At 38.0% G+C, this 12,576-nt stretch overlaps 1 protein-coding gene across 1 annotated transcript; it reads left to right on the top strand.

Moving 5' to 3' along the window:
• The first annotated feature begins 787 nt into the window (after positions 1–787).
• LOC130805497 (uncharacterized) lies at positions 788–9,779 on the top strand. Its single transcript, XM_057670271.1, has 8 exons — positions 788–912; positions 1,141–2,053; positions 2,828–2,974; positions 3,119–3,332; positions 3,426–3,572; positions 8,923–9,011; positions 9,112–9,174; positions 9,474–9,779. The coding sequence occupies exons 1-8, from the start codon at positions 788–790 to the stop codon at positions 9,777–9,779; spliced, it is 2,004 nt and encodes a 667-aa protein (XP_057526254.1).
• The last annotated feature ends 2,797 nt before the right edge of the window (positions 9,780–12,576 follow it).

The raw sequence follows: 12,576 nt of genomic DNA, 5'->3' as shown, positions 1-12,576 counted from the left end.
AAACGGACAGCAAAATTTAAACAACGCTGGTAGTCAAGCCAGTCAACAGCACGTGAATGGAAATCGTGGCAATGCTGGTCAAAGGTTCCCGCGACCTTTTTATGGCGGGCAAGGCCGGGTAGATGGGAATCGAGTAGAAGGGTCAGAAATGCAGCTCGGGGGAAATCACGTGGGAGGAAATAATGTACAGCCCGCGAGCGGAAGGGTATCTGCGGTCAATGCAAGAGAAGTTGACCAGGCAGCAGATGTGGTTACAGGTACGTTCGCCATTCATTCTATAGCTGTGAATGTATTGTTTGACTCGGGAGCTACATGCTTATTTCTTGCAAAGGGTAAGGTAAACGAGTTGAATTTGGGAACCTTTGAAAAAGTTTCTTATACGGTGGCTGTACCATCGGGAAAATTGTACAGTTGTGAAAAATTGTATAGGGATGTACCCTTAAGGATAGGAAAGGTAGTCTTTCCTAGCGACTTGTATGTGTTAGATATGGAAGGTTTAGAAGTAATTTTGGGGATGGATTGGTTGGGAAGGTATAAGGCCATTATTGAATGCAGAGAGCAGAGAGTTTTGCTGGAAGGACCACGTGGGGAAAGTGTTAGATATAGGAAGTTTCCCAAGGGACCCAGGATGAATTTGGTGTCGACCTTAGAGTTGCAAAGGCTTGTGAGGCAAGGACACCCTTTGTATTTATGCCATATCAGTCAGGGGGATAAGAAAGAAGGGAACCCCCAGGATATTGCTGTGGTGAATGAATTTTTGGATGTTTTTCCGGACGAGATTCCCGGAATGCCACCTCAACGGGAAATTGACTTCACGATTGAATTGGTACCGGGGACTGGACCGATTTCTAAGGCCCCTTATCGTATGGCTCCAAAAGAGATGGAGGAGTTGAAGTCTCAACTGGAAGAATTGTTGGATAAAGGTTATATTCGATCTAGTGTTTCACCTTGGGGCGCTCCAGTTCTGTTTGTGAGAAAGAAAGATGGTAGTCTAAGGTTATGCATTGACTACAGGGAGTTAAACAAAGTAACAGTTAAGAATAGATACCCGTTGCCCCGGATAGATGACTTGTTTGATCAATTGAGAGGAGCCGGGATCTTTTCGAAGATTGACTTAAGATCGGGTTATCACCAGCTAAGAATAGCTGAAGGGGATATACATAAAACCGCATTCAGAACACGTTATGGACATTATGAGTTCACAGTGATGCCGTTTGGGTTGACAAATGCTCCAGCCGCGTTCATGTGCTTAATGAACCAAGTGTTTAGTGCATACTTGGATAAATTCGTCGTTATCTTTATCGATGATATATTGGTCTATTCGAAAGACCGAGAAGAACATCAGGAACATCTACGATTTGTCCTGCAAACCCTGCGAGAAAATAAGTTGTACGCGAAGTTGTCAAAGTGTGAATTTTGGTTGGATAAGGTATCGTTTTTGGGTCATTTTGTCTCTAAGGAAGGTATTTCGGTGGACCCGGTAAAAGTGGAGGCAGTTCGAAGTTGGCCGACACCTAAGAACGTCACCGAGGTACGAAGTTTCCTAGGTTTTGCCGGGTATTATCGTCGTTTTGTTAAGGATTTTTCGCGTATTGCTCGGCCCATGACCTCGTTAATGAAGAAAGAGAAGAAGTTCCAATGGACGGATGAATGTGAACAGGCCTTCATGACTTTGAAGGAAAGGTTAACTACGGCTCCTGTTCTTACTCTACCTGACCCTAAGTTGGATTATACTGTTTACAGTGACGCGTCGAAGAAAGGGTTGGGTTGTGTTCTGATGCAGGACCGTAAGGTGATTGCTTATGCATCTCGACAACTGAAGGTACATGAAGTTAATTATCCGACCCATGATCTGGAATTAGCCGCTATAGTTTTCGCTCTCAAGATATGGCGGCATTACTTGTATGGCGTTAAGTGTAGGATTTACACTGATCATCAGAGTCTGAAATACCTCTATACCCAACCTGACTTAAATATGCGACAACGTCGGTGGTTAGAGTTGATGACAGATTATGACCTGGAGTTCATATATCACGAAGGGCGAGCGAACTTGGTGGCCGATGCTTTGAGTAGGAAGTCTAGTCACTCGCTATCTGCCCTGAACGGAGTTGAAGAGTTGCATCGGGATTTTGCTAGACTGAACTTGGAAATAGTACGTAAAGGTGAATTACAGGGGTGTCTGAATGCTTTGGCTATTCGACCTTCGTTCGTTGAGGAAATTTTGAGTTCTCAGGATAAAGACCCGAAACTCTTGAAATTAAAGGACCAAGCACGGGAAGGAACAACAGAGGGATTCCTTGTTCATGAAGATGGAAGCTTGAGGTTCAAGGGTCGTTGGTGTTTACCGACAGGGGAGGAATCTTTGAAGGAACGTATCCTGGATGAAGCCCATTGTACGAAATTTTCAGTACATCCGGGTGGTGACAAGATGTACCAAGATCTCAAGTTAATGTTTTGGTGGTCGGGTATGAAGAAGGATATTGCAGATTAAGTCTCACGCTGTCTGACATGTCAGAAGGTTAAAAGTGAGCACAAGAGACCAGGAGGGTTATTACAACCGTTAGAAATACCAGTATGGAAGTGGGATGATATCTCTATGGACTTTGTTGTGGGTTTACCTCGAACGAAAGCAGGTAATGATGCACTATGGGTTATAGTTGATCGTTTGACTAAGTCGGCACGTTTCATCCCTATGAACTGTCGCTGGGAAATGGAACAATTGGCACGAGCTTACATTAAGAATGTCGTACGATTCCACGGTGTACCCCGTACTATTGTGTCAGATAGAGACACCCGATATCTGTCACAGTTTTGGCAGACCTTGCAGCAGGCATTGGGTACAACATTGCTCCATAGTACGTCGTTTCATCCGCAGACGGATGGACAGACAGAACGAACGAATCAGATATTGGAGGATATGTTGCGCGCAATTGCCATGGAGTGGCAAGGGTCTTGGGATGAACATTTGGATCTAGTAGAGTTTTCTTACAACAACAGTTATCAAGCTTCTATACAGATGGCCCCATTCGAGGCTTTGTATGGGCGTCGTTGTCGCAGTCCGGTTTATTGGGACGATTTTACTGAAGCGGTGACCTTAGGACCTGAATTGTTGTTTCAGATGAAAGAGAAGGTAAGATTGATAAGGGATCGGTTGAAAGCGGCACAGGATCGCCAAAAGTCGTATGCTGATTTGAAACGACGACCAGAGGAGTTCACCGTGGGAGAACAGGTGTTACTTCGCGTATCACCCTTGCGCGGAGTAGTACGTTTTGGTGCTCGGGGAAAGTTGAGCCCTCGGTTCATAGGGCCTTATGAAGTTTTGGAACGTGTGGGTAAAGTGGCTTATCGGTTAGCTCTTCCAAACTCTTTAGAAAAGGTACATGATGTATTTCATGTGTCTCAACTAAAGCGGTATCATGCCGCAGCCACTCATGTATTAGATCCCGAACCTTTGGATTTGGATGCATCTTTGTCTTACCCTGAGCAACCGATTCGAATCTTGGACAAGAAGGTCCGTAGCACTCGACGGAAGGATATAGTTATGGTAAAAGTTCTGTGGTCGAATCATGAGCGTGAAGCAGCTACTTGGGAAACAGAAGACGCTATGCGAGAAAAGTACCCTCACCTTTTTCAGGTTAGTGGAGTTACGGGGACGTAACTTCTTAAGGGGGGTAGAGGGCGATAGGAATTTCGCGCAAGGAATGTTAAATCTTTGTTTTGGTAGTTGTGTTTTACTCATGAGTCATGATGTGCATGTGTGTTCTGTGTTTTCCGTTGCCACATAAGTTACGAGGACGTAACTTCTTTTAAGGGGGGTAGTCTGTAACACCCTGTAATTTATCGGGTTTAAAAATAAATAATATATAATAAAATAAAATATAACAAAATAAAATAAATAATTAATATTAAATTATATTATTTTACATAATTAATTATAAGTAACAAAGTAGGTTAATTTTAACGGTAACGAGTTTTATCGCATGACGTTTTGTGTCGATTGTGATAATAACACAATAATTACTCAATTAATTAGTTAATAATTAAAAAAAATATATAGGTGGGAATTTGAAGGGGGCTGCCGGTTTGGGGGTATGGGAGGAGTTTTTGTAACTCCTCTTATGATGGTGTAATTAGGAGTGTTTAATTGGTCCTTGAATTCCTTATTAATCCTAAGTATCAATTGTCTTCCTCACACTACCTCACACTTTCAAAAAAATTCAGAAATTCTTCCTCTTCTTGTGCTTGGTTTTCGCCAGCCATATAAAAAAAAAAAAACTTTGTTCAAATTCAATCTTCAAATCAAAGGGTAAGTAAGTTGAGTTGCTAATTATAAATTTTATTTATAAGAAATTCTAGTATGAGATTATATAATATTTCTTTCAATATGATGAAATCCTATGACTTATTAGGAGGATTGAGTATTTTACATAAGTTTTCTTTTATAATCCTTTGATAAAATTGATTTGTTAAAAGGGTTAAATCATATCTCTGTTATGCAAAATTTTCCTTGATTTACATTCTTTAACAAAGTTTAAATTTGTTATAAGAATAAAGTTTATTCAAAGGTTAAAAATGTATTTATTTTATGGCTTATATTTCTCTAGCAAGATGTTAGTTTGTTAGAAGAAATTTTAAGTGTATGGATTAAGTAATGTAGGTATCTATGAGTTTATAAATCCTTTAACAAAATTTGATTTGTTTAAAGGATTGTCCTTATATATGTGTTTGATTCAAAAATGATGATATATGATTCTCTACAAAATTTTAATTTGATAAGAGAATCAAGTATTTAATTTAATTGTCATGGGTTATGAAACTTTAATTGTTTTTGAAGGATCTTGTGGATGAATATATTTTAAATTGTTAGTTTTGTGTTTTGATGATGTTTGGATTATTGATGGGATTTTATGTATTGTTACATGTGTGGAAATATCAAGTGGATGGTGGGATAGGAGATTTGGTTTTATTTGTTTTATTTTAGTAAAAGGTAAATTTGGTTTTGGTTAGGTATATTTTGATATGGGGATTTAAAAAGGATTGAATAATTTAAATAGAAAAAAAAATATATATATATAAATATAATAAAAATAATTTAAGTAGCGGGAATTTTCGGACAGCAGCTGCTGCCTCGGTAGTGGCGACCCGATCCGAGTATCGGGTGTGTTTCGTTGTGGTTTTATTTAACCGATGCGTTTTTAAAACTCGTAAAGCGCTTAAAATAATTAAAAATAGTAATCGGATGCTAGAAATTATGAAATTTGGTACCCAAGATAATTGATGCGTTCCGGACGCAGCGGTGAAGTCGGATTTTTAATTTGAATTTTCTAAACTGTCCGATTTGGCCATAAAAGTTTCTGGTCAGAATGGGAATTTTGGAGCGATCATGAATTGGATGAAAACATTTGAAATTATCAAGTCTTTGTGATATTTTAGTAGTATGGAGTGGATTGTTTGTGTAAACCCGTTATTAAACGTGGTCGTTTTGTGTGTTTGTTAATTAGGACCTCGATTCATAAGAGGGTGAAATTCTTGTCGTGCTTGAACGTCGTTTGGAATTGCTGTGCTTAAAGGTACACGCTTAGACCATACTGTTTATATGGTTGTGCAAGTAATGTTGTTTTATTCCTAATCAAGGCATTGTAATCACATAAGGATTAGACACCTCAAATAATATGAAATGATTATGTGGAAATTGAGAATTTATGGATATGTTACCCAAAAGGGTTAACAAATAAATTGGAAAACTATCAACTATTTTTCCCATGGCATTCAGGGATCTTTACGGTCACCATGGGGGTATGCATACTTAACCTTTGGCGACCCGAACAGGACGGGCAACGTCTTAGGTAGGTGGTTGCCTTGGGATTAGCTCTCCTAAGTGTATTCCACCAAAACAAATTGGAAATATGACTTGCACGACCCGCACATGTCGGGCAACGTTGCAAGGTTGGAAATAATGAACAAAGATTACATAATAGAGCCTTTGCATGCTAGGGTAAACACAAAGCTTGTATTCAACCTGTTTAGTATATGTATGAAGTCTCTGACGTGTATTGGTTGTTCTTTGGAACCTGCTACGTGTTATCATACGACGTGCAGCAGGTTAATTGCAGGAGGGGGCTGGAGTGAGGATTCAGCTTAGAACCCGTAACTATCAAGCCTAGACTTACTTTGTAATGAGACTAAATAACTCAGTTTATGTAACCGAAGTTTATGATGTTTCTCTTTTATCACGTACAATTTTTAATTTGTCTAGAGGCCGGTGGGCTCTCGAATTGTAAGTAAAGACTTCCGCTGATTTGTTTGGTTTGTTTGGCGCTGTTTACCTTGTGGACCATATTCCTTTACCGGTGGGACGTTGACGATCCGAGTAAAGATGGGTTTCTTGTGTCCGTTTGTGAGCCGGATTCATGTTCTCACATGATATTCCGGGTCACTTAAACCGGGCCGTTACAATTGGTATCAGAGCCAACGTTCCCTAGGAGTTAGAGGAATATCAGACCTTAGTAATGAGAGATGGGGAATGGTTGAATGTGATAAAAAAAAATATATTGAATGTGTTTGTTGTGATGTAGCTGGCTTTGGACCATTAGGGTTATGAAGTGTCTAGGTGTCCTTAGTTAACAATTTTCTTACTTGATTCCTTTTCGTTATGTGTGTATGTTCAGGAATATGTATACGGGAAAAACACCTATGGACCCACACACCCCCAGTGAAATATATTGAAATTAAGGGAAGCTTGCGGATCGAGTTTTATTAGTGTTATTATGAACTACTAGATATAAGAAATTCTTAGCAGCGGATAAGAACGAAAAATTAAATCAACTTATTACAACTTGAGAACAAAATCGCCTCATAAAACCAAATATTCTTTAAACTTTATTAGACGTTCTTATCAAGACTTCTGTATCCTAACGGTTTATTTCTCCAAGGGACAATCCTCACTCCCCAGACCTGCAACTTAACTTACTGCTAGTCATTGCCCAGATAGGAAACAACATCATCGCAGGGTCGTTAAGACCAAAAGTACACGTCAGCTAACGTCGCATAACAAATAATTAATTACAACAAGAGAAAGACTTAATTCAATAGCTGTCAATTCGCAGAAAAGTACGCTTCGATCATGCTAATAAAGAATAATTATTTTCATATAAAGGTTAGTCAGCCATACTGCTGTACTATCCAGCCATACTGCCGGTACACTCCAATCTCCATAAGTGAGACAATACATTAGGGGGAGCTAACCCCTAAGCAAGTCTCTACCATAGACACTCGCCTTACTTCGGTGCCTATGGTTAAGTATGCATACCCCCGCGGTGGCTCATAATGCCCCCATATACCGCGAGTAATTCATTTCCACCAATTGACGTCATACTACGTCCACTTTAAGGTTAGTGAGGTCAAACTACCTCTGCTTATCAAAACAATGTATAAAAATTATTTATTCGAAAGATAACATTATCCGTACTATATATCCATGCCTTACTTTTGTATACCATTATTATATGATACATCGGACTAATGCGAACCACGCTGCGTGTACATACCTTAAGCAAGATAACCAATTCACAAGCGTCTTAATCAATTCCCGGTCACGAATCGACTTCCTACAAGGTTCAATCGTATTCGGGAAATAAGCACACATACACATTTTCCTTAAATCATCCATAACACACATATACAATTACACCCACACCTAGAATACCACACACATCATGAACATCCATCACATACTATAACATGGTAAACACACAAAACAGGACAGCATACATAATCTGTCCGGAAACACAACTTAAAACTGTCAAACTGAAAATCCGACTTAACCGTTGCGTCCAGAAGGCGTCAAAACCCCCGGGTACCAATTTCCATAATTTATAACATAGTATAAGTATTTTTAACCTAATTTCAAAGCCAAAAATGTTCCAAAAACACCTTTTTTCACCATTTTCCAAACCTACGGGATTTTGTCATTTCATTTTTTTTATCACAAAAATATAAATTTCAATGCTTTATTTCCTATTAAATCTAAACGACTATTTACATAATTTTCATGACCATCTATGAAATTAATTTTTATTCCTCAAAAATAATTGTTTTTACACAATGTACACACACACACACATCACATATATATTTATATATATTTCTCTAACAACATTATAAATTCCTCCTATTAATCAATAAAATAAATTTCTAACACCACATACATTTTTCTATTAGCATCCATTTTTTTTATATATATATACTTTACAATCATCCATCAAACAAATCCTTCACACACATATAAACATATCTAAAACCCTAAGAAGAAACATTCTTCATCAATTTAGATAGAAAAATACATCCCAAAATCATACATGAAATTTTAAATTCATAAAGTAAACATGAATTATAAGATAAAACATATAATAATTATAGAATTTTAAATTAAAACTTAAGATTCAACATAAATTAAGAATTACACTTACAATTGTAAAGGAAAACACCAAATGATGAAGTGTGATGGAGTTAGGAATGTGAATTAGGAGGAATTTTGAAAGGATGTCAATATGAAAATAATTTAGGAATTAAGAAGGGTTAATTATATGAGATTAATGCCTTGATCCTTCATTACCCTAAGGGAGTTACAAGCTCCACCAAGAGTCACTCCTATTTTCTTTTTCTTTTTTTTTTTGAAAAGAAAAGATGGGTTAAGGAAAAGTTTGGGCCCAAATAATTCTAATTGCCAAAAAGGATTGCAAATCTCATGACCAAGCCCAATAATAAATAAAATATATATATATATAGAAATAATATTACTAGTGAATTATTAAATATAGAGGGAAGAAAATATCGGGAAAATATCGGGGTGTTACAAAAACAGAAGGTGCATGTGCGTGTGTCATTGTGTCCAGATTGGGGTTTGACATTGGTTCTTGGTAGAGTTTAACGTGTTCTTGGAGCATTCAATCCCATATTTGCATCAACTTGGTATCAGAGCCTACGTTCTGAGTAGGGACCAGATCAAAGGGGTATAAAGAAAGCCAGGTAACAAGCCATTTTACACATTCTGGTAAAGAGTAATCAGAGAGACATGTATAGTGGGATTTTGTTTCAATTTCGTCAATACAGGTACGTATTCAATTCTTTCTCGTCAATAATTCGTTTATGATTGAGAATTACAGAATATATTTGGTTGATAAACAAATTTGATCATAATTTGAGAATTTTTGGAAATTCGATTATCGTGTTGTTGAATGCGCATCAAAATTTTTTTCTGATAATTTCTTTCTGAGTTGTTTTACGTGTCAAATTTATCAATTAAATTCATTATATTCAATTCTTGAGGGTCCTAAATGTAATGCTTGCCATAAATTTGGTGATAATTGTATGCGAGTGATCGAACAATACGTTTTCGCTGAAAAACAAATTGGTCAATACAACCTGATTCGTGTAGTTCATTTCTTGTTTGTTATAAGTGTGATAATTGATAGAGTTCTATTTGTAAACAATTGAATATTTCGTTTGTCCTGAAAAAAATTGATAAACATAATTCGATTTGCAAAATTTGTTCTGAAAAATTAGGGTTTAGCGTCTGTGCCTTTGTTTTTGTTTCTGAAAATCTATTGCCTGCAAGGTTCTGGTATTGTTGTGATAAGGATAAGATGAATACTGATGAGAGGTTTGCTGAGATGGCCTTGGCTATCCAACAGCTTGCACACACAGTAGCTAGGTTAGAGGTGAACCAACAAGAGAGGGTTATACCTGTGCACAATCATGAAAGAAACACTGAGGACTGAACCATGAGAATTGATGTGTCTGAGTTTGGAGGGACAACCCATAATCCTGAGGAATACTTAGATTGGGAGGCTAAATTGGAAAGGTATTTTGAGTTCAAAGATACACTTGAAGATCAGAAGTATAAATTGGCTAAGATCAAAATAAGCAAATTGGCAGCCATTTGGCTTGAAGGGGTACAGAAGCAGAGGAGGAAGAAAAACAGAGAAAGGATCAACACTTGGGATAATTGAAGAAACACCTTAGGAAGAAATATGTGCCTCCATCCTATAGACAACAACTCTTTATGCAGTGGAGCACACTTAGGCAAGGCAGCAGGTCTGTAGCAGACTATATTCAAGAGTGGGAAAAGCTTGTTGTTCTATGTGACATTAATGAACCAGAAGAAATAAGAATAGGGAAGTTCATAGGAGGCCTAAGAGAAGACTTAAGGGAAAAGCTTGAGGTCATGCAACACTTAACCTTTGATATAGCATGTAATAGTGCTCGCACATATGAGAAGTATTCAAAGAAGAAGGGCACTTATACACAGCCATTCAGACCTTTTTCTTCTAAACCCAACACCATCAGCAGCAATATAGGAAATGTAGGTATAGGCACTAGCACAACCAGTAAGAGTACCAGCACAATAGCACCCAGCAGACCTAAAGACAGACCTAATGTGCCCATGAAAGATATTGTGTGTTTCAAGTGCCATGGCCATGGTTATATTAAGAATGAATGTCCTAATGCAAGAGCTTTCACCAACATAGAATGGAATGAGATTAACAATAGGGAGAGGAGACCTAGGGCTATGTTAGTGGCCAGGGATGGAGAGGAAAAGGTCATTCTACCTCCCACACCTACTGATGAACCAGAAGGTTCATATGTTCTGACCAACTTAGGAACCCTTCAAAGAACAGAACCAGAGGATGCTGAGGGTAGTGAATCAGAGAAGGATGTCAGAGAGCAACTATACCCTGAGGAGGGAAGATACCACTTATTGATAAGAAGAAACTTTCATGCTACACCAAAAGGAAAAAAATCAGACCAAAGAGAGAGCATATTTCAGACCAAATGTAGGGTAAAGGATAGAGTATGTGATCTAATAATTGATGGAGAAAGCGAGACTAACTGTGTGAGTGTTCAGCTGGTACAGGACCTGAAATTAAATACAAAAGACCACCCTAATCCCTATAAACTAAGATGGTTAGATAGCAAAGCTGAGGGTTTTGTAAAGAAGCAATGCTTGATTAATTTCTCCATAGGTTCATATCATGATGAGATATTATGTGATGTTTTGGATATGAATGCATGCCACATATTGTTGGGAAGGCCTTGGCAACATGATAGACACTCAATACACAATGGTTTCACCAACATTTACACTATTAAGCATGAAGGAAATATGAAAGACCTCATACCATTACCACCATATAAAATCAGTCCCACACCATCAAAGCAAAAGAAGGTTAATTTTATCATTAGCAAAGGGGATTGTCATAGAGAGGTTAAGAATGGGGAAGAGTTGCTGTTTTTGTTTACCAAGGAGATAAGTGAGGGTCAAGACCAATACCATCCCAAAGTCTTAGAGCTATTAGAGGAATTTAGTGATGTGTTCCCACAAGAGCTACCTGAGGGATTACCACCTTTGAGAGGAATAGAACATCAAATTGATTTAATACCAGGGTCCCAAATCCCAAACAAACCGGTGTATAGGACAAATCCTCAACAAGCACTAGAACTACAAAAACAAGTGGATGAGCTATTAGCTAAGGGGTATGTGAGAGAGAGTATTAGTCCGTGTGCTGTACCAACCCTTTTAGTACCTAAGAAGGATGGAACGTGGCGAATGTGTATTGATAGTCGATGTGTGAATAACATCACTATCAAATATAGGTTTCCCATTCCACGAATTGATGATATGCTAGATGAGCTCACAGGGACACAATGGTTTAGTAAAATTGACCTAAGAAGTGTGTATCACCAGATAAGGATGAAAGAAGGAGACGAGTGGAAAACCGCCTTCAAAACCAAATATGGGTTATACGAATGGCTTGTCATGCCATTTGGTCTCACTGGTGCTCCTAGTACTTTTATGAGGCTAATGAATGAGATTCTCAGACCATTTCTAGGAAAATTTGTAGTTGTGTACCTAGATGATATTTTTGATATATAGCAAGGAATTAGAAGAACATTTTAGGCATTTGAAGTTGGTTTTCAAGGTTCTTAGGGAGCAAAAATTATACGGGAAACTAGAGAAGTGTCACTTTCTAAGTCAAGAAATTAGTTTCTTAGGATTCATCATCAATAGAGAAGGGGTAAAAGCGAATCCTAAAAAGATAAAGGCTATTAAGGATTGGCCAGACCCTAATAGTATCACTCAAGTAAGGTCATTTCATGGTTTGGCTTCTTTCTATAGGAGATTCATCCACAATTTTAGTTCTATTATGGCCCCTATAACTGAATGCACAAAGAGAGGGGAATTTCAGTGGACACAAGGAGCACAAAAAGCCTTCGAACAAATTAAGGAGGCCATGTGTAGAGCACCTGTCCTTAAGCTACCCGATTTCACCCAACCTTTTGAGGTTGAGTGTGATACTAGTGGCAAGGGCATCGGAGCTGTCCTTACACAAGGGGGGAGACCTGTTGCGTTCTTTAGTGAAAAATTAAATCAAAGCAGGTTAAACTATTCCACTTACGATAAAGAATTTTATGCCATGATTAGAGCCTTGGAACATTGGACACACTATCTTAAAATTCAACCTTTTGTGCTACATTCTGATCATGAATCTCTTCAATATATAAATAGACAAAAAA

Source organism: Amaranthus tricolor, chromosome 2, assembly GCF_026212465.1.
Source record: "Amaranthus tricolor cultivar Red isolate AtriRed21 chromosome 2, ASM2621246v1, whole genome shotgun sequence".
Classification (NCBI taxonomy): Eukaryota; Viridiplantae; Streptophyta; class Magnoliopsida; order Caryophyllales; family Amaranthaceae; genus Amaranthus; species Amaranthus tricolor.
Note: the sequence above shows the minus strand (reverse complement) of the source record. Positions and strands in the feature narration are given on the sequence as shown.

Coding starts and splice junctions, on each gene's coding strand:
- LOC130805497 (XM_057670271.1), top strand. CDS start 788: ATGCCACCTCAACGGGAAATTGACTTCACGATTGAATTGGTACCGGGG. Junction 913..1,140: donor AAGTCTCAACTGGAAGAATT/GTTGGATAAAGG, acceptor TCACCAGCTAAG/AATAGCTGAAGGGGATATAC. Junction 3,573..8,922: donor TCTGTGGTCGAATCATGAGC/GTGAAGCAGCTA, acceptor GGTTCTTGGTAG/AGTTTAACGTGTTCTTGGAG.